We start from the raw sequence: 21,007 nt of genomic DNA, 5'->3' as shown, positions 1-21,007 counted from the left end.
ACAGATCCTTGAAGCTATCAAACTTTCCCAGGCAGCCGTGGAGCATAAAATAGACGCTGTCGCTATAGACTTGAACCTCCTGCGCCAAGACGTCCGATCCCTGGCCGGCAGAACAGAGGTGCTGGAGGCCCAGGTCCGCGAGAACACGGAAGCTAAGACAGTGCTCCTCAAAGATGTCGATGCACTTCAACAAAAAGTTAAAAACCTAGAAGACAGGGTCGAGGAGGCAGAGGGGCGCGCACGCCGCAACAACATTCGCCTCCTGGGGCTCCCGGAGGGCATCGAGGGATCGGACCCCACGAACTTCGTAGAGAATCTCCTGATACAGGAGATTGGAGCAGAAAAACTCTCTCAGGGCTTTGTAATCGAAAGGGCTCACCGATCCCTCACATCGAAACCCCCTCCTGGCAGCCCACCCAGACCCGTGATCGCAAAAGTACTTAACTACAGAGACCGGGAAACCATCCTCACCTTCTCGCGGTCAGGCGGCCAGATCTGCAGGGGTTCAGCCAAGATATCCATCTACCCTGACTATACATTTCAGGTTCAAATGAAGAGGGCACAGTTCATACACACCAAAGCAAGACTGAAGGCTGCAGGCCTACGCTACATGCTCCTCTACCCCTCCAGATTGAAGGTGATACGAAACAACAGAACTCACCTCTTCGATACCCCGGCAGAGGCCCGAGACTGGATGGACAGGGAGCAGATCCCAGATGTCGAAGTCAGGAAACGACAACCCCGCTGAGCCCCGTCTCTCAGGGCCCCGGTGCCTTTCGGAGGCCCCACCATGGAACGGCCACTTACGCCGCAGCTGACCGGATTTCATAACACGAGGCGCCCGGACGAACACTCTCCTACCCCTGGAAGTTCTTTCTTGTTAAGGGTACTCATTACCCGCCCGTAGGGCACCATGCGACCGTCCTTCGGTCTAAAGGAGCGGAAACGGGTCTGTCATAGTGAGGAGCTCCTCACTCGACCTGGTTTATGTTGGGGAAGTTCACAGTTACGGGGGGGAGGGATAGGGGAAGTTGGCACAGTTGTTAAGTGCCCGAATCAGGGACAACCAAGACCACCAACATCCATTTCAGTCAGCACGGACGAGGCACCTACCCTCCGCTGGATAGGCTGGCAGTCACTGAAGCAGAAGTTCAGGGGTGCAAGTAACCCGGCTGAGACCCGCATGCACGAATCTCCAGGAAACCACAAGACCCCCACGATCCTCCGGCCACTGGTGGTGCTCCCGGGGGCGTTGGACATAGCCACCAGAATCCCAAATCTCACATGGCCGATTCGTTGAAAATCCTGACGTGGAACGTCAGAGGCATGAACAGCTTCGTGAAACAACGGCGCATACTCTCCTATATTAAAAGAAGCAAAACCAAAATAGCCCTGCTACAAGAAACACACCTTACATCGGACAAACTGAAAGCATTGGCAAAGGCCTGGCGTGGTACCCTGGTAGGTTCCTCCTACTCCTCCTACGCCAGGGGTGTCCTGATCTGGGTGGACCCCTCTGTCCCCTTCCGGTTGGTCGGCTCCAAAGCAGACAATGAGGGCAGGATGGCAATTGCATGTGGCACCATTGAAGGGAGAGAGGTTTGTCTAGTCAGCACTTATGCACCCAACCATGATGCAACCACCTTCTTCCACTCCCTGTATCCACGCCTCGGCCCTTACAGGGACCAAACCATGATATGGGGGGGCGACCATAACTGCACCTTAGACCCCCTGAGAGACAGGTCGGACGATAAACATACACGCCCTTCCCCGCCTGCCAAAATTCTGTCAAGGTTGATACAGCAGTTACAACTCCGAGACTTGTGGAGAGAACAGCACCCAGATGCACGTGTGTTCTCCTTTTACTCCCCTCCTCACGCAGTCCACACTAGGATAGACTACCTTTTCGTGAGCCTAGAACAACAGGCAACGTTCGGCGGTGCTCAGTACCAGCCCAGAGTACTGTCCGATCATTCCCCACTAGTAGCCACCTGGGAGATCTACCCGCCTAGACCCCCGGTCCCCACCTGGAAACTTAGGGCTGAAGCTCTCCTAGACATAGCCCTCCGCGAACACATTGCTGATAGGACTGAAGACTACTGGGAAAGGAACCTCAACAGTGTTAAACACATAGGCACCGCCTGGGAGGCATACAAGGTGGTCCTGAGAGGGGAGATGATTGCAACCATGGGCGGAGCACTGAGGTCGATTACTTCCTCCTTAGAACATGCAGAGAGTGAGTTGGGGGAGCTCGAAGGCAGACTAGACCCATCCCCAGAACATTTACAGAAGGTGATTGACCTCAAACAAACCTGTCTCACGCACTGGGAGTCCCTGGGTAGGCTGAGCTATGCCAAACACACTGAACGTACCCACGCTCTAGGTGATAAACCTGGTAAACTCCTAGCTTGGCTGTACAAGAGAGTAGCCCCCAGAACACCCATTTGCCAAGTACTCAAACCAGATGGCTCCCTAGTGCACACCCAGACTGAAATTAATTCGGTGTTCTCTGACTTTTACAGCAATTTATACGCCGAACCCCCACCCGTGGACGTCTCCGACATAGAGGACATCCTGGACGACATAGATCTCCCCAGGCTAGAGCCCCATATGACGGACGCCTTGGACGAACCCATCACCCCAGATGAGGTCAAGGCAATCATTAGGTCACTCCCAACCGGTAAGTCCCCAGGCACTGATGGCCTCCCTGGGGAATTTTATAAATTGTACGAGGAGACCTTGGCCCCACTGTTGGCACAGGTGTTCAACGAAGCCTACGAGCGGGGTGCCCTCCCCGACTCCATGAGGGAGGCGGTGATTGTCCCTCTCCTGAAACCCGGGAAAGACGGATCGCACTGCGGCTCATATAGACCCCTCTCCATGTTAAATGTCGATTGCAAGATCCTAACCTCCCTGCTAGCTAGTAGACTGCGAAGGGTAATTCCCCACCTGATCCACCAGGACCAAACGGGTTACGTGCCCGGTCGCTCCATAACAGAGAACCTGCGTAGGTTGCACCATATTATGTACAGCACGGAGCAGAGGCCTCAGAAATACGCGGTGGCGTCACTAGACGCCACCAAGGCCTTTGATTCAGTGCGTTGGGAATGGCTTTATGCCACTATGGCTAAAATGGGGATAGGACCTGCCTTCCTGAAATGGACCCGGCTAGTCTACACCAACCCCACCGCTAGGGTGCGCACGAACAGGACCTTCTCAAACAAATGGGCGTTACATAGAGGCACTCGCCAGGGCTGCCCACTCTCCCCGATGCTATACATCATCGCCACCGAACCCGTAGCCACGTACCTTAGGCAGGAATACGGAGATGGGGGTATTGTAATCGACGGAGTGACCCACCTCGTCTCTATGTATGCGGATGATACGCTATTGTTCTTACATAACCCTGAACACCTCCTGCCCTACATCCTAGAAACACTGGACGGATTCAGTAGATACACGGGTATCCGTATTAACAAAGATAAGTCCTGCCTCTACCCGCTTGCCGCCCTACATAAAGATGGCCCTGGATCCCTCCCCTCCCTAGATCTAGAATGGCAAGCGACCTCCTTTAGATACCTGGGAATCACCATACACCGGGACCCATTCACGGAACATACACTTAATACGGTGAGAGCCAAAGACGCTCTAGAAAAATCTATGGAATTCTGGGGTAAGCTTCCGCTCTCGATGGCCGGTAGGGCCGGTCTACTCAAAATGGTTGCTCTCCCCCGCCTACTATATAACTTTACAAACGTTCCCTACAATATCCCCCCCTCCTTCTTTAAAAACATAAACAAACTATGCAGACGGTTCCTTTGGCAGGAGGGCAGACACAGGGTGGCGCTGGACACACTCCAAAGACCTTACGAGAGGGGAGGAGTTAAGGTCCCTAATTTCGAATTGTACTACCTGGCGAGCCAGCTAAGGCAAGTGATGCGATGGATGGCCGATGAGACCTCCTCGGACACTCGGCTCCTCCAACCTGCATTACCCTACCTCCTCCTGAGGGACCTACTGTGGGCACAGGGCAGATTCACACAGCCCCTTCCATACTTAATTAGACTTGGAATAAAGCTCTGGAACAGAGCGTGCAAAACTGTGGGGCCAGCTGATCCTTTCTCACCTCAAATCCCTATAGCAGCAATTATGGCTCATCAGCCATGGGGCTTTCACGAATCACGCACCCAATGGGAACCTTACGGAGTGGCCACCCTGGGAGACTTAATGCGGGATGAAGAGATCATGCCCTTTCCTGATCTCGCTGAAACTACGGGATTACCCGCTGGCCAATTTTTGCTCCATGGGGCAGTGATACACGCCATTAGGGTCAGATGGCCGGAGGCTACCACCCCCATGACGGAAAATACGGTCATAGAAACACTATTGAACACAGCCGAGGGCGGCCATGAAACCTCGCGATTGTACGAAACCCTGCTCCAGGGCACGACTAACACCGAGCTTAAATGTAGAGCAAAATGGGAAATCGAATTTGGCTTAGACTTCACGGATGCCGAATGGGAGAAAATAACCCACTACCATAAAAAAGTCTCCAGGAATGCCCGATTGCAACTCATTCAACTGTACATCACTAACAGAGCCTACCTAACACCAGAGGCTATATCTAATTTCAGGGGAGCCGAGGTCCAGCTATGCCCCAAATGTAGGGAGCCGAAGGCGGGTATGACGCATATGTTCTGGGGCTGCCCGGAGATACGCCACTTCTGGACACAGGTTCAGGGGAGGGTGGCGGACGCAGACATCGAGCTAGAGGTGAACTGCCCCGCAGTATGCATCCTGGGCAGATGCAAACGCAACCACAAAAACAAACCTCTGAACAAGCTCAAAGACTTGATCTACATAACTGCGAAGAGGCGCATAGCCATGGGATGGAAGAGCCCTAGGGCCCCGCATGAGGCATTGTGGTGGGGGGACCTGACTAAATGGATAACGGCGGAGACTGGCGCGTGGGAAACGGCAATCCTTGAACAAAGGCTAGACTCCAGCGGAGAACTACAACGCTGGGTGGCCTTGACTGAGCCACTTCTGCATCCTAATAACTCTGACGATGCCTCGGATGGATCGGACTTCCCTAGCCATCAATCTGGCCTATCGTAATGGGACAACAATGTTTACTTGGTCTTGAGTTGGGGGGGTGGGGGTGGGAGGGTTACGTTACTTTCTGATTATTCGTCTGATACTCAAGCGATGTATACTTGTTTTTGTTAATCTGTTAAAACCAATAAATACATTTTAAAAAAAAAAAAAAAATTTAGTCTTAAACTTCTTAATGGGCACTCCATTCGAGCCACTCCACTCTTGCGCATTGAGATTTCTCACACTTAAAACTGTCCTACTTGTAGCACTAACATCTGCTAGGAGGGTGAGTGAGCTACAAGCTCTCTCCTGTAAACCCGCACATACAATTTTCCACAAGGACAAGGTTGTCCTTCATGTGAAGCCTAATTTTCTCCCAAAGGTGGTTTCTGAATTCCATATTACTCAGAAAATTACCTTGCCTTCATTCTACCCTCCTCCCCATCCGGGGAAAGAGGAGGAAAGGCTACATAGGCTGGACCCAAGGGGAGCTCAAAGTTTTTACATCAGCAGAATGGCTAGGGTCAGGCAAGTAGACCAGCTGTTTGTAGGATGCTCAGGTCACAAGTTGGGACTACCCATACCAAAACAAACCATCTCCAGGTGGATTATCTTGGTCATCCTGGAATGTTGTAGACTAGCAGGGAAAGAGCCACCACAAAACCTCAGGGCTCATTCAACCAGGGGTATCGCAGCTTCTTCGGCTCTCCAGAGAGGGGTACCGGTCCGGGACATATGTGCGGCTGCCACATGGTCGTCCGCACATACATTCACAAAATTTTACAATCTGGATTCCTCCACTGCTCAAGAGACCAGATTTGGCAAGGCCGTATTACACTTGATCCATCCCTAAAGGGATACATAACACTATCACTCCCTCCTCCAATTACATACCACTGCTATGGGAGTCTATCAAAGATAAGGAATATTTTGGAGGACACAATCCCTTCGAAGAACAAGTTACTTCTTACCTGGTAACGTTCTTTCGACAGGATGTTCCTCCGACGTATTCCTTATCGCCCCTCCCATCCATCCCTGCAGTGAAAACTTCCCTTGTGGTTGCAGCTTTCGCTCCTTCAAGGTTACTAACCGATTCAGACATGTCTTTTCTTATACTACAAAACGGAACTGAGCAACTGACGCAGCGCGTGTCTATTTATGGGCATGGTGACGTCGGCGCTGATACGGTGGCCGTCGAGGGACATCGACTCGGCGGACGTCGACGCGCAGCGCTCTCTACAGAAAAAATTTCCGAGGCCAGCAAGCTGGAAACGTATTATCAAAGATGAGGAATACATTGGAGGAACATCCCGTCGAAAGAACGTTTCCAGGTAAGAATTAACTTGTTCTTCTCTTCCAGATGCTCCCCACTCAGGTCCCCGCCGCGTTCCTCGCAGTCAATGAAACGCACCCTGCTCAGGTTCCTCTGGGGGGGAAAAAACATAGGATTTCCTACGACGTCCTAACGAGGCCCAAGGAAGACGGAGGGGTGGGATTCCCAGATTTTGACACATATTACAGGGCCTCCCAGCTGATGATTTTGGTCGACCATTTCAACCCTGGGTCAGATAAGCAATGGGTAGCACTGGACAATAAGCTACTCGCCCCGGTCACGCTCGACGAGTGGTTGTGGGTCCCTAGAACACACATCCCCAGGCGGGTTCTGGACCACCCGGTATTGGGCGTTCTGTGGTCTGTCTGGAAGAAGGGGGGTTACTACAGATGGCTCACAACCTGGCCTTCCCCATCCCTATTAGGGGATTACATGCACATGTGGTGGTCTTGCCCGAGGGTACAGTCATATTGGGGAGAGGTCCTATCCTGGATCAGGGGGGTGGATGGTGTTTCTAGGCCCCTCTGTCCCTGGTTGCATCTATTTGGCATCAAGGTGGGTGATGACCAGGAGGACACCCAGGGCCACATGTTACAGGTCATGCTCGTGGCAGCCAGGAGCTGCTTGGCCCAGAAGTGGAGGAATCTGCACATGCCTAATGAGAGGAAATGGGCTGCGAAGGTTCAGACGATATACGATATGGAATTTTCGACCCATGTCATGGATGAATCCAGATCTAACATTGAGGAACTCTGGCTGCCCTTTTTTTAAAAGTACGAGCGGCAGACCTGAGGGGTAAGCCCTTGATCTGTTGGCCTGTTTGGGTTCTGAGCCAGGAGGAATTTGGGGACGTCATAGGCATCCGTTGTACGAGGCACGCGCCCCCTCACGGGGTGCTGCTAGGTTGAGCCCAAGACTATGTGCGCACTACTCTACTTGGCAGCCCGAACTTAAATATTGCACAATGAGTCCCTGCAAGACAAGTTTGAAATCGGCACCTGTTCACTGGCTAGAGGTGGGTGGGGGGGGAGGGTGTTATTGTCTGAACGTTTTTTCTGGGAATGGTATCAAATTGAAATTACATGTTTGTTGTAATAACCTTAAAAAATGTTAATAAAAACTATATTTTTTTTTTTTAAAGCATAAGAAAGATCGAGGGGAATGAGGACAGAAGGAAAGTTAGAATCAAGGTTAGCGAGCATGTCTTCACGGATGTTCAGGAGAGCAGTTTCTGTGATTGTGTGAAGGTTTAGCTGGGAAATGGCCAGCTTTTCCAAGAGTTTTCCCAGGAATGGAATGATGGAGATCAGACTATAGCTAGCCGCAGAGGGGGGAACAGCAGGGGGCTTCTTAAGGAGAGGATGCACAAGAGGGATTGATTTGGACTAGAGTTGCCCAGGTTTACCAATGGTAAGGATATGCACCATTAACACTAGCCGGGGCTGTCCAATCATGGAAACTCTCTGGCCAACACATCTGCCCAGCAACAGGCACACTCTGGCTCAAATGCGCACTGGGTCCAGACAGTCTCAGCTCCCACATCGACCACAAACACAGACCACCACGTTCCCAGAGAAAGCAAGAATTATACCTGAGAAAGGGATTTTCACATATGGCATTTCTGGAACAAGAGGGCAGCCAGGCAGCCAAAACACACTATGGCCAGGAGAAAATCTAGTGGCACGTCCGTTTTAGAGTATATGGTACTCTAAATGGCATTATGCAGTAACATGCTAAAGTGCACAAGTAAAATATCAAAACCACTGTTGAAAAATATCTGCTGCCAAGCGCCCCTCCTGGACACCTTGTGTTTGTAACCACAAACTTACAAAGGATAAAAGTGAAAAGCATTCTAACACAATTGCCTTTCAGGTGGTGTGTGAAGCTTTAAAAATACTAGTGCGCCACCAGGGGAGACGGGGTCTCTCAGTAGTGATAGTTTTAAGGACTAAAGTGTTTCCCCATAAAAGTGTGCAAGCAGACAATAGCAGAAAGATAGTGTTCCATTGAAGTTTATTGGCGGAAGGCAGCAAAAAGAACATCTTTCCTTACATTCCCGACTGAATATTTTGTGGTTTACATATATTAAATGTTCCTAAAGCCATCTTTAAGGGGAGAAGAGATTGTTTGTTTTGGGTGCCTGTAATGAACCCTCCCTTTTCAAATTCGTGGAATCACAGAATTGATGAAATTTCACAGGGTATGAACACAATATTCTGTTGATTTGTGGTTTATGGCATTCCATGTGTTAGGTCAATTTTCAAGCAAAAATGCATTTGAGTTTGCAGTGTTGCAAGTTGTAAATGTGCAGGAAGAAAGTGCTGTAATGCAATGCAGACAGTTATTGATAAAAATGCTTGAACATATTCGCAGCACCTACTGATGCCTTCTGTTAGGGTGAATTCTCAGAAATGTGCTAATATCCTTCTACCTTAGAGACCCAAGCTCGTTTTGCTGGACTTTCAAACTTTTAATTTTTATCCTGGAGAGAGTGAGACAGTTTTCCCACTCTCTCGTGTATTTTTTCATTGATTTGCACAGTTTCTTTTGGCTGTGGAGTCTGACAAACTCCATAGGCATCATCGTTTTACATGGTGTCACACAGCACTGCAGTGCAGTGCCACAGGGAAGTCTTCCAGGTTTCCCCAAGGTTTGAATACCTTCTCTTGGTTAAATTACAGTTTCCAAGAGCAGTGAAGTGAAATTGACTTTACTTAAATTTGCAACTTTCTAGACCCACCACACACTATCTTACAATAGGGTGCTGGAGGGGTTACTTAGTATCCCCTTTGCCTACTTCTCATGTAACATTTTTATGTTACCCTTTCTACAATTAATGGCTGGTAGCAGTAGTTTACCTTTTCATACCATTGTGTGTTTCTTCCAAGGGCTGCAGTAAAGCACCCATGGGTGCCCATGTTGTCAAAATGGCCCAGTGTTCTTTTTTCGCCATTTCTTGTTGTAAAGGTCCTCCATGAGATTTACTCTGCTTGGTCCCTTTGTTCGTTTTGTCTTTGGCGGGTTCACTGGTGAAGCCTCACTGGTGAAGCCTGCCTCTGCCTCCAGCGTGTCTGGCAGGGCAGGAAGTGGGGGGGTGCCCGAAACTCCCTGTGCTTAATCCCATTGGTTAAAGGAATACACCCAAAGGTTATTAGCTGGCTGTCTGTCCTTGAAAGACAGCCACCCTGCTGTGCGAGTAGCAGCTAGGCTGCAAATGAATGGGAGAAACCAGCAATGAATGGGAGAAACCAGCATAAACGGTGAGCTATTTGGCTTGAAGGTGGAGACGACCACTGGACGAAGGAATCCGAAGAAGAACTTGGAAGAGGACGCCTACTGCAACTCCTGGACCGTTGGTTTGCCCGGTGAAGCCCTGCTGCTGTGCTGTGCTGAAGCTCCAAATTCGTATCGACAAAGAAACCCCTGCAAGGACGACTTCTCCGCTTGAGTTGGTGGGACCAATCAACTCCAAAGTAAGCCACCTGGACATCTTCTCAGAGCTGGCTACATTTCCACATAATTGCTGCTGGAAACCGAATAGCCAGGGAGAGGAACACCAGATTGTGTGCGTTGCTTTTAAGTTGGCCAAGAGATCCAGGAAGATCCTCCAGACTCCCAGGAAGCAGGACTGACCGAGCCTGATCCCCCTCAACAGAGTGCAGGACCCCAGAAGCCAGGAAAAGTCCATCTCGACATCCAGGAACCGCGGTGTTGCTATTTCCAGTAGTCACGAGGAGCTAAAACACTGAAGTGCCACTTGTATTTATGTATATAGCGCACCGAGCCTGAGGCAACTGGGCACATTTTTTAGGTACAGACACAGATATGCATATATACAGTTACAGACATGGAGCATCAGGATTATACGCATGGTAGATTACAGAAGGCAGAGTACCTATACAAATTTTACCTAAGAATTTACATTTACATAGCATAGAACACAGACATCTGTACAAAGATTACATGATCGGGAAAAAGAGTGTTTAGAGCAAGTTTAGCTGTTGTGGATTAGTTTTCATTCTGAGTGAGCTAAGTTTTAGCCCCATTGCGGAATGTATGAATGGAAGGTTCAGCCCGATGTTGGGCGGTAGTGTGTTCCAAGTTTTGGCTGAGAGGACTGGGAAGCTTCTGCCTCCTGCTTTTTCCAGTTTAGACCTACGTACGGTGAAGTTGGAGTGGGAGGATCTAGTTTGTCTAGCAGAAGTGTTGAGTTTGAATTTGTCAGAGAGGTATTTAGGTGCTTGGTTGTGTATACATTTGTGTACTAGGCAGGGAGTCTTGAATTTAATTCTTTGGTTGATAGATAACCAATGGACATTCAGTCTTAGATCTGAGATGTGCAATTTTCTGGGGAAATTGTTGGCTGCTCTGAGCGCATTATTTTGAAAGATTTGTAGTTTGTGTAGATTGTGTTGACTGGTGCCTAGATATAGCGCATTGCAGTAGTCCAACTTGGTAAGTGCCACTGCTCTGGCCAACGTGATAGAATTTTCTGTCGTCAAGAATGGTCTGCAGGCATTAATAAGCTTACAAGTGTAGGCAGTGGTGGACGCTGTGGTGTTGATTTGTTTACCTGGGGAGAGGGTGGCATCAATGTACATACCTAATGTTTTGACGTCTTTAGATACTTTGATGTCATCGCCGTATATATTAAAGGTGTTGAATTTAATGTCCAATTTGTTGAGTCTTGTTTGGGTGCCCACTAGGAGAAGTTCAGTCTTGTCGTCATTGAGGCTTAGACCGTGTTGTGCCATCCAGACTTGGATGATCAGGTAGATGTCGTTGAGTTGTTGTGAGTCAGAGTCATGATTGCCTATGATGTGTATGAGAATTTGTTTCGTCAATTCAATTAGTGTAGGATATGCCCAGTTGGTCGAGTTAGTCAAATAGAGGTTTGGTGAAGATATTGTAGAGTGTGGGGGAGACACATGAGCCTTGTGGGACCCCAAATTTAACAGTCGAGGGAGGTGCAGAGGCTGATGGTGCAAATATTCTGGTTGTTCTATTGTTCAGAAATGATTGGATCCAAGTAATCGCGTCATTGGAGGAGTGGGCTGTGGTGGAGAGGTGTTTGCAGAGAATTTTGTGGTCGACTGGGTCAAACGCCGCTGATGAGTCTAGTAAGAGAAGGAGGGCAAGGTTGCCCGAGTCCTTAATGTTCTCGATTTGGGTCACTAGATGTATGAGGGCAGTTTCTGTACCATGTCTAGGTCGGAATCCGGATTGTCATAGCCCTAGTAGATTGTTGCTTTCCAAATGGTGTTGGATTTGTAGGTAGGCTTCTCTGTCGATGATCTTCAGGGGGAAGGTAACGTGGAGATTGGTCTATAGTTGGAAGGGTTGTTGGGATCGAGGGATGGCTTCTTAAGGAGTGGCATGATCCATGCGTCCTTCATGTTAATAGGGATTTCACTGGCCTTGAAGGAGGTGTTGATCAGCGGGGTGATGAATGGGGCAATCTCCTTCACTGTTTCTTTTATGATGGGAGTAGGGCAGATGTCGCCCATGCATCTAGATGGTTTGAGGCTTAGTATTATGTCTTCTACTTCCTTGATGCTGAGTGGGGAGAATTTGAATAGGTTGGGGAACGGGTGGGGTCGCTGATGAGTGAACAAGATGGTTTTGAGTTGGGTTATCTTTTTTCATTTCAATTTTCTTTTGTAGGAGCTCAATCTTGTCTGATAGTGCTTTTTTAATGTTTTGGCACAAAGTGGTGTCCTTGATGCAGGTATTGGGTGGTTGTGTTGGTGATTCCAGCTCTCTAAGAATGCTGACTAGTTCCTTAGTGTTGGATATGGCATTCTGGATGCAATTGTTGTAGGTGTCCGATTTGGCTAAGAAAATAGCCGATTTATATAGGGTAGAGGCTTCTTGGAAGTTTTCTTTGTTAGGGGCCGTGGGGGCGTTTCTCCAGTTTATTTCCGCTGCTTTTTTGTTTTTCCGAAGTGTCATCAGTTGTGCGGTGAACCAGGTGTTCAGGTGGGCAACAGGTTTGGCTTTAAGAGCCTTCTGCGGTGCTACTTTGTCAATGGCATTTAGGATGGTGGTGTTGTATAGGTTCACCAGGTAGGTAGAGCCATCATTAGGTTCTAGGGCAGTGTTGCTATGCAGGATTGTTTGAAGAAGTGGGAGTAGTTTGAGGGCTGTTATGTTACGCAAGTTTCTTGCTAATCTTGGAGGGGCTTTCTCTTGGTTGGGAGGATCTCTAGGAATAGAGAAGAGGATACCGTAATGGTCAGAACAGGCGATAGGATAGTTTGCTGTGATGGTAGTGTTGCAGTTGCAATTGGCTATCCAGTTTAGTTGTCTACCTTTGGAATGGGTGGTTTGTGTCAGGCATTGAGTGAGACCCAAGTCTGTTATGCTGTTGCTAATCGTCGTAGCGTTATTATCATTGGTGTCATATAGAGCCAGGCTGAAGTCTCCAAGGAGGATTGTTTGCAAGCAGAGTTTAGTGTTAGTGGTCAGTAATAGTGATAAGTTGTCTTTGATGGAGAAGAGTTGGCCTAGGGGTCTGTAGATCAGGTGGGATGTGATTGTTTGGGACGGTGATAGAGGTAGTTTGAATGATAGTAGAGGTGAGTGTTTGGCAAGGAATTTGTCTGAGGCCTAGGGAGGGTTTAGCAATAATAGCTACACCGCCCCCTTTGGATGAGGTTCTGTCTTGTCTAATGATGGTGTATTGGTCTGGGATAGCTAGTGATAGGAGGGGGCCTGAGGCGCTGTGGAGCCACGTCTCCTTGATGGGTAGGAGATCTAGGTCATTAATGTGAAGTGAATGTGCAGTTAGAGACCCAGCGTTGATAAGGCCTCCTTTCAAAGTGGAGGAGGTGTAGATCTGTGAGGGTTGTTGGCTGTTTTTGGCTGGCGAGCTAAGCCTGGTAGGTGGATTATTAGCAGTAAATGCTATGTTGTGTACAGTGTGTTGTTGTGTGCTGTCACGGTTAGGTGAAGTCTTGATATGTCTTTTAGGGAATCTGCTGCCTAGTCTAGAGTGTCTGATGATGGTAGGGCAGGGCATTTTGGGTGTGGGTTTTTCTAGCGAATTGATGTATCCATTGTTCAGGTGTGAGGTTGTGGTCTTGGATGGTGTTAGATGCGTGTTTAGCTGTACAAAGTCTAGCAGGAAGATTGTGGGTTGGATGTTGGCTGAGCAGGGCAGTGTCATAGCCATGTTTAGGGAGCTGTTTGTAGATTGCCGGTTGCGAGTGGTGACCGACCCATTGCAGTGCAGGAGTCCCCCCGACGTACTCCCTCTTGTCCCCATGACTGAGGCCCAGGAACAGTGAGATCTGCAGAGCTGCATAGGAACAGGAGTCTTCTGCACTTTTTCTTCATTCTAAAGGCACTGTAAAGTCTGAGAGAACTTACCTCTTATTGTAGAGTTGCTTGCATCTTCTACTCACAAGTCTAAACAGCTTGTGGCCCTACATTGATTCTTCTTTTCTTCAAAGACTTCTAAAACATTATGCATAGACCTTTCTACTTATCTACCAGCGGTGCTTACGCTCATGTAGACTTTTGCCCATTGACTTTGGCTGAACCTGTTACACTGAATGACTCTGCTTAGGGGATCCAAAAGTATTTGCCTGCTTAAGAATATTAGTGCTCTCTTGTTTGTTCTAATAACCTTTTCCTTTGACCACTACCTAAGAATGTTCTAAATGCTACAGTAAGATATTAATGTCCCCAGCACCCTAGCTATTGAAGTCACCTGAGGGTGTAGGTTGTGACTGTGGGCCATGCCAAAAGGTTATTTACTGATTTAGAAACTAGGAGTGTGTAGTTTTGAAGTGTATCTGTGTGTTGCTTTTATATTGCTCCTTTCTGAAGAAGGCTTATTCTAACTGACTGATGAATAAATTAATAATTTGTATTCAGGAAACCTTGTGTGTAAGTGTTTATTTGGATGCTTGTCACTGTGAAACTCTTACATCCCTACAGCTCACATTGGGCCCTGTTGGCGATGAGCCTGGCTGCTCAGTCACTCTACCAACTTGTGTAGTACATGCTTATGCCAAAGGTTGGGTTAACTATTGCCAAGAGGACAAGGCTGGTGCAGTCTCCCACAGGGTACTGCATACAATCTTCCCTAAAACCTTCCTCACAAGGGGCAGAAGGCTTGTTTCATTTGGAGGTTGACCTTACTGCTTTTAAAATCATTACCTCTCACCAACAAACTGTTATTGTGTAAATTACTTCAGTTGACTGCGTTGCCCTGGTAGTGCAGTTAAAGGAATATATACATGCATGACATTGTTTCATAGCTGGAATTTTGAAAGATAACTGGTATGCAGGTAAACAGCAAGGGGGAAGTGGGCAAATGATTGAAAAGGAGGACAGTGCGTGCATATTTGCTGTCATGGAGCATATAATTTCCCCGTTATCCACTGTAGTTTACATATGCTCTTAGTTGGAGGACATAATGGCTCGGCTTTTACTTGAACTTTCTTTCAGAACCCTCCCAAAGTTATGTTTTCTGGGGCACCATAGGCTGCTACAGGTTCCCAAAAGATTGTTTTAAGTTGCCCTTGAGAATGTGCTTTTTTTCTAATTTCACCTTTGTCCACCCTTATTTCATTCAGGCAAAGCTAATGACAAGTGAAGAAAAGAAGTTTCAGCAGCATATACAGGCACAGCAAAAGAAAGAGCTGAACAGCTTTCTCGAGTCACAGAAGAGAGAATATAAAATGCGCAAAGAGCAGCTTAAGGAGGTATGTCCTCAAGCTTCTTTACAGCTTAGATTTTGTCATTTCTAATGTTGGTGAGGCTAACTAGAGGGAACATTCAAAGCGATGCACATGATTAAATAATTAGTTATTTCTCTGTCTCAATTTAAAGTTTCACATTGGAGGGATTTGATGTATAGAGGACTAATAAGCATTTATAACCAATTGTCTCGACCAGGATTTGAACATCCTTCCTTTTTTCCTCCATCAGGAGCTGACTGAAAACCAGAGTACTCCAAAGAAAGAGAAGCAGGAATGGCTTTCTAAGCAGAAGGAGAATATTCAGCACTTTCAGGCAGAGGAAGAGGCCAACCTGCTGCGGCGCCAGAGACAGTATCTAGAGCTAGAATGTCGGCGCTTTAAGAGGCGTATGCTGCTTGCCCGTCACAACCTCGAGCAGGATTTGGTCAGGGAGGTAAGTTTGGAATAGAAAGTAAAGTGAAATGGCTGGTAGAGCAGTACTCAAAGTAAAAAGTCCATTACAGAACAAAAGGATTTGCTTCATTGAGTGATGCACCTTTCTTTTTTTTTTTTTTACTTGTTTCTATTGGCATTTTGGGCTTTTAACATTGACAATCCCCTTCCCAACCTTGCAATGTCAGTTCACTAGTGAACCCCTCATCTCCCTTTTATGACCTTTTGTACTTTACTTTCTACGGCACGATTTATCTTCCATGTCCCGTTGTTTGTTCCAAGTAGCATTTTGGCTACTTTCCATGCATCCTCTGAGCAAGCTGGTGGCAGTCGTTACTTTGACCTATTTTCTGGATGTGTTATTGTTAGGCAAGAATTGATGTAGTAACCCTGTGGGAGACTACACAACACTTGTCCTCTTGGTATTAGGTAACCCACCTTTTGGTATAGAGCTGTACTGCACAAGTTGGTAGTGTAACTGAGCAGCCAGGCTCATCTCAAGAGGGTTAAATGTGAGCTGTAGAGCTCTAGCAATGAAATTAACAAATACAAGTAGCCAAGTAACACTTAAGGTTTATTTTTTTTTACTTTGTTTAATTTGTGTTTGGCAGAACAAAGACAAACCGGCATATGCATATCATGGTATAGCATTACAGGCATGTGGAAGTGTAGTGCGCCCCATGCCCTCAATCAAGTTATACAAGCATTGGAGTGTAGACATTAGTTACATTGGCACAACAGACAGTACTTTTTATGTATTCGGCGTAGCCAGACCCCTTCCAGTCCCCTCCTCCTATCAACATGGAGGTACATCGTTGTCCCAGACCGGTTGGTTCTTCTCCAGGTTGCCAAGGTAGGAACGAAATTCGCATCATACGTCTTTGGGCCTGGACGTACCAGGCATGGTAGATATGTATAGTTCCTCACACTCATCTGCCCAGAACATGTTGGAAAGCTATTTAGCATAGAATTGCTCAAACACTTCTAGGATCTCTTGGTCCGAGTGCTTGCTTTACCCCCTGTTCAGTTAGGATTTGCTCAGCGTAAAGGGGGTACGTCTCTGCCCGTACCAGTCCAGCTAACATCCTGTCGGTCCTTTCACCCTCCCAGTATCGTCTGGCCGCTGTTGGTGTTGTAAAGTATCTAACCTCCCTGTGTGCAAGGGACTTAATTGTTCTAGTGACAAGTGTATGTTGGCCACGGTAGCAGGTTCTGGGTTGGATGTGTAGGTGCTTTCAAGTACTTTGAGTCGAAGCTCACAGTTGGCCAATTCCCGTCTAATTGTTTTTAAGACCCCAAATTCTTTAGCGATCGCCATTCCCCTGATCTAGGCTTTGAACGCTTGAGATATCCTATCATACCGTATGATGTTTCCCCAGGTGTATTATGGTGGAAGTAGGTGTATGTCCCCTTTAATTTCTGCTTTGAGCGCTACGTTTTGAAGAGTCTCAGACTTAAATCGCCAGTGTGAAGTAGTGTTAGCCCCCTGTTAGGGAGAATTCTCAGAAATGTGCTAATACTCTTACGTCCCGTTCCCTTTCCTCCATACTTCATGGCGTCCCTCGTGAGGGACACGAGACGCAAACTTTTTCACTAGAAAAAACGTTCTTCCCCTTTAAATTTAGAGGCGCGCAGGGGTGCGGCCAAGGGAGCATATGCTGCCCTGACTCTGCTCTCCGGCTCCACACTTCAGTCTTCTTTACTGCGTCAATGAGAACGGGCCGAATTCACCAGCCCTCCTGGGTTTGGCTTCGGTCATGTAATTCCAAGCACTTCTTCACTTTGTCTTTTTTTTGTCTTTTTATTATTCAAGTACTCGGTCTTCAGGCGTCACGCTCCTTCCTGGCGCATGTCGACTTCAGTAAATGTCCTGCGACTGACTCTTCCCGACTAAAGACCCCCACGCCCTCTGCCTACTGTGCCTTGGCCCTGACCACGGCTGGCAAGTTTGTTACTGCGTGCATTGTGCTTTCCTCGAGGTCGTTGAACAGACTGGCCAGGTGGAGAGAGCTCTTCCACAGATCGCCTCCAGAGGACCTAAAGGACTTTGTCTATCATCGATCCAAGCCCAAGGTAGGGCCGCTCTTTTCCAGTGCACCCCGCAAAGGAGACACCTTTCCAAGGAATCGCCCGCGCGGTAGGAAATGCACAGGTCCTCGTAGCAGCACAAGTACTGTAGCTGTATTAGCTACCGGCTGAGAGGCTGTGGGATTTGCAGATCCTCCCGGTGAGGGTGCTGAGGGACCAGAAGGTTCTTTTACCGGGTCTTCACCTGAGGGGCTACGCCCTAGTACCAGCGTCATGTCCGAGGGGGCGCCTTTACGCAGTTCTACCGGCAGATCTGCAGAGGGCATAACCCTACCGGGCCTAGGCCTGGGGAACAGGGTAGGCCCCATGATCCACACTCAAGAGTCCTGGACGGGACCCAGTGAGCTGAGCAACACAACGCAGGCACGTGGAAGCTAGCTCAACAAGATGGCGCCGCACCAGAGAATCCAGACATCCAGCCGACGCCCCTCCTGGGAAGGCAGGCGGAGGACCGTGTGTAGAGGTGGGACTGGTGTCAATCAGGTATTTGGCCTACAGCTTATCCTTCCTTTGTGCAAGGCAGATTCCCGCTGCGTCCATATGGGCAGAGCACGCAATGGCTCCAGCAGCCGCCCGTTAACCCGTCAATATCGCCTACCACCAATCCAGCCTGTGAGGACAGGTTCTTTGAAAAGTTCCTCGGGCTCATGTAATCTCCACAGATGGGAGTCATCCTCAGGGACGACATCAGGGACTTACTCCCTCCAATTGTCCCGCTGGCGCCTCAGGCCCAAGCACAGGCTCCTCCGGTCCCTGCTCTGCCTCAGCAGCCCGCTCCAGCCGCCCAGCCGATCGTGCAGGCGGTTCCGCACCAGCCTCTGCCGCAGTCTCTGGTCCCCACACCGCAGCACCCGGCTCCTAGCACTCCCCCTCCGGTGCCAGGCCCTCTGGATCCGCAGGTGGACACAGACGAGGAGGAGGCCCCTGATGCGCCGTCTTCAGCCAAGGCCTTCCACGAACGTCTGGCAGGGCTTGCAGAGTACTTGGGCCTTACTCAGCCCGCGGTAGAGCAACCAGCAAAGGGGGGTCCTCTCAGAAGTCCTCGCACTACATCCCGTTGCCAGAACAGGGATGCTGATGCAGAAGGACGTAGTTGCCTTGGCCAAGAAGCGTTGGCTCAAGCCTCTCTCAGCCCAGCAGTGTATAAGCGCCTGGACGCCAAGTACAGGCAGATGGAGGGGGATACACTCTTGCTATCGGCCCATCCTCAGCCACACTCCTCGGTGATCGCTGCGGCATCACTGTACTCCAAGCTTCAGTCGGCCTCCTCCTCTGCGGCGCTTCTAGGCAACGAGGAGAAGATCTTGGAGGCATACGGGAAGAAGGTGTATTACAACGCGTCCTTGCACCTGCGTCAAGCCATCAACCAAAGGCTCTGGCAGGAAATTGTTGATTTCCTCCCAGAGCTTGCGGCGCAGAGCCAATCACGATTCAAGGCAGGATTGGCGGAGGCCAAATCGTGACCCAGGACATCATGGAGTCCTCCGTGGCCCACATAGACACCTCTGGCCGTGCCATCTGTATTGCCACGGACATGAGAAGAATGCCCTGGCTCCGTGCTACGAAATTCAACCCAGATGTCCAGGAACGCATACTGGATCTTCCGTTCGAAGGGGTGACCTCTTCCATTTCACAATGGACGAGGAGCTGGATAAAAAAACTCTCAAACGGCTAGAAAGACCATGCCCAAACCGTACACCCAGTCACAGCAACGCTCTGAGAAGGGATGTACATACGGAGGTTTCCGTGGCTTCCAAGAGCGGAGGTCAGGCAGCCTGACCGTTCCCCATCCCAGCATCGGTGCAAACAACAAAAAGGGGCAGGGGGCGGGTAAGGGCTTTTCCCAGTCCATCTCTGCCGCAGCAGCCTCAGAGGGAAAGAAGGCATGACACAACCCTCCGGATCCACGTGTCTCCAGGGTGGGGCAGGCTTGCTCTCTATGCACATTTTTGGCACCAGAATTTTGCGGACCCCTGGATCCGATGGTTATGCCAGCTTTGATAGCAGAGACCTTGTGCAAGGGAGACGGGATGTGCTCCCTGGATCTGAAGGACGCGTACCCACACGTCCCGATATGTCATCTCATCGTTCCTTTCTGCGATTCAGGATCATGGGCTACCATTTCCAATACAAGGTGCTCCCTTTCAGCCTCAACTCGGCCCCAAGGTTCTTTACCAGGCTGATGAACATGGTGGCGGCCCTCCTCAGGTCTCAAGGCTACCACATCTACCCGTACCTGGACGACTGGCTCGTCGGGGCTACATCTCCAGAAGCAGTGCACCATACCTCCCAAGCTCTTATGAAACAACTGCACGAGCTGGGTTTTTCGCTCGTCCTCAAGACGTCACAGCTGCAGCCCACGCAGACACTGACCTTCATGGGCCTCATTTGTGACACGTGCTCCGAGAAAGTTTTTCCCTCAGTTGGCAAGATCACAGCACTCAAGAGAGCCACAGCGCACTTCCTCAGCAGAGAAGTGACCTCTGCCTGGTGGTACCCATACCTACTGGGTCTCATGGCAGCAGTCCTCTTGGCTGTCCCCCACACGAGACTCAGGATGAGGAGGATACAGCTGCACTTTGCAGTATCTTGGAACAAGGAACGCGGCCATCAGTCAGAGATGATCAACGTTCCTCTGTCGCTTCACCCAGACCTCACATGGTGGTGTAGGGACTGCACCCTGTGGACGGGCAAGCCTTTCCGCCAACCTACACCACAGGTCACCATCACCACAGACTCCTCTCTTGGGGTTTGGGGGGCCACCCTGGACAACCACTGCGTCCATGGCACCTGGACCCGGCAGGAGTACCATATCAATTGGCTGGAACTGAAGTCCATCTGGCTGGCGCTCAGGGCCATCCTTCCGGTTATCGAGGGCAAGTTCGTCCTCATTGAGACAGACAACTCGACCAGCATGTTCTATGTCAACAAGCAGGGAGGTACCAGATCCCATCCACTATGCAGGCTGGCAGTCGGCATATGGGAGTGGGCCCTGGAGAACAACATCTACCTCACGGCGGTCCACCTGCCGGTAGAATCCAACCTGGAGGCAGACAGGCTCAGCAGACTGATAGCGGACAAATATGAGTGTCAGTTGAACGACCTAGTGCTGCAGGAGATCTTTTGCAAATGGGGTCACCCTCAGGTGGACCTCTTTGCCTCCTGGGGCAACAGCAGGTGCCAACTGTTCAACTCTTGGCAGGGTCAGGGCCCGGGCTGCCTGGGCGATGCCTTTTAGATCAGGTGGGATGGAATGGCAGCATACGCCTTGCCGCCCACACCGCTGATTCACAGGGTGATATGCAAGATCAAGGCGTCTCGCCACCTCAGCATCATTCTGATAGCT

The 21,007-nt window shown here is 49.4% G+C and overlaps 1 protein-coding gene across 1 annotated transcript in view; it reads left to right on the top strand.

Annotated features, from left to right (window-relative positions):
- TAOK1 (TAO kinase 1) overlaps window positions 1-21,007 on the top strand; it is a 1,754,180-nt gene that overhangs the window by 1,385,888 nt on the left and 347,285 nt on the right. Inside the window, exons 15-16 of the mRNA XM_069615276.1 lie at window positions 15,016-15,144; window positions 15,371-15,574. Coding sequence (XP_069471377.1) covers window positions 15,016-15,144; window positions 15,371-15,574 — 333 coding nt within the window. The remainder of the gene's footprint in view (window positions 1-15,015; window positions 15,145-15,370; window positions 15,575-21,007) is intronic.

This window comes from Ambystoma mexicanum, chromosome 9 (genome assembly GCF_040938575.1).
Source record: "Ambystoma mexicanum isolate Mex_15411 chromosome 9, UKY_AmexF1_1, whole genome shotgun sequence".
Taxonomy (NCBI): domain Eukaryota; kingdom Metazoa; phylum Chordata; class Amphibia; order Caudata; family Ambystomatidae; genus Ambystoma; species Ambystoma mexicanum.
This window is presented reverse-complemented; position numbering and strand designations above follow the sequence as displayed.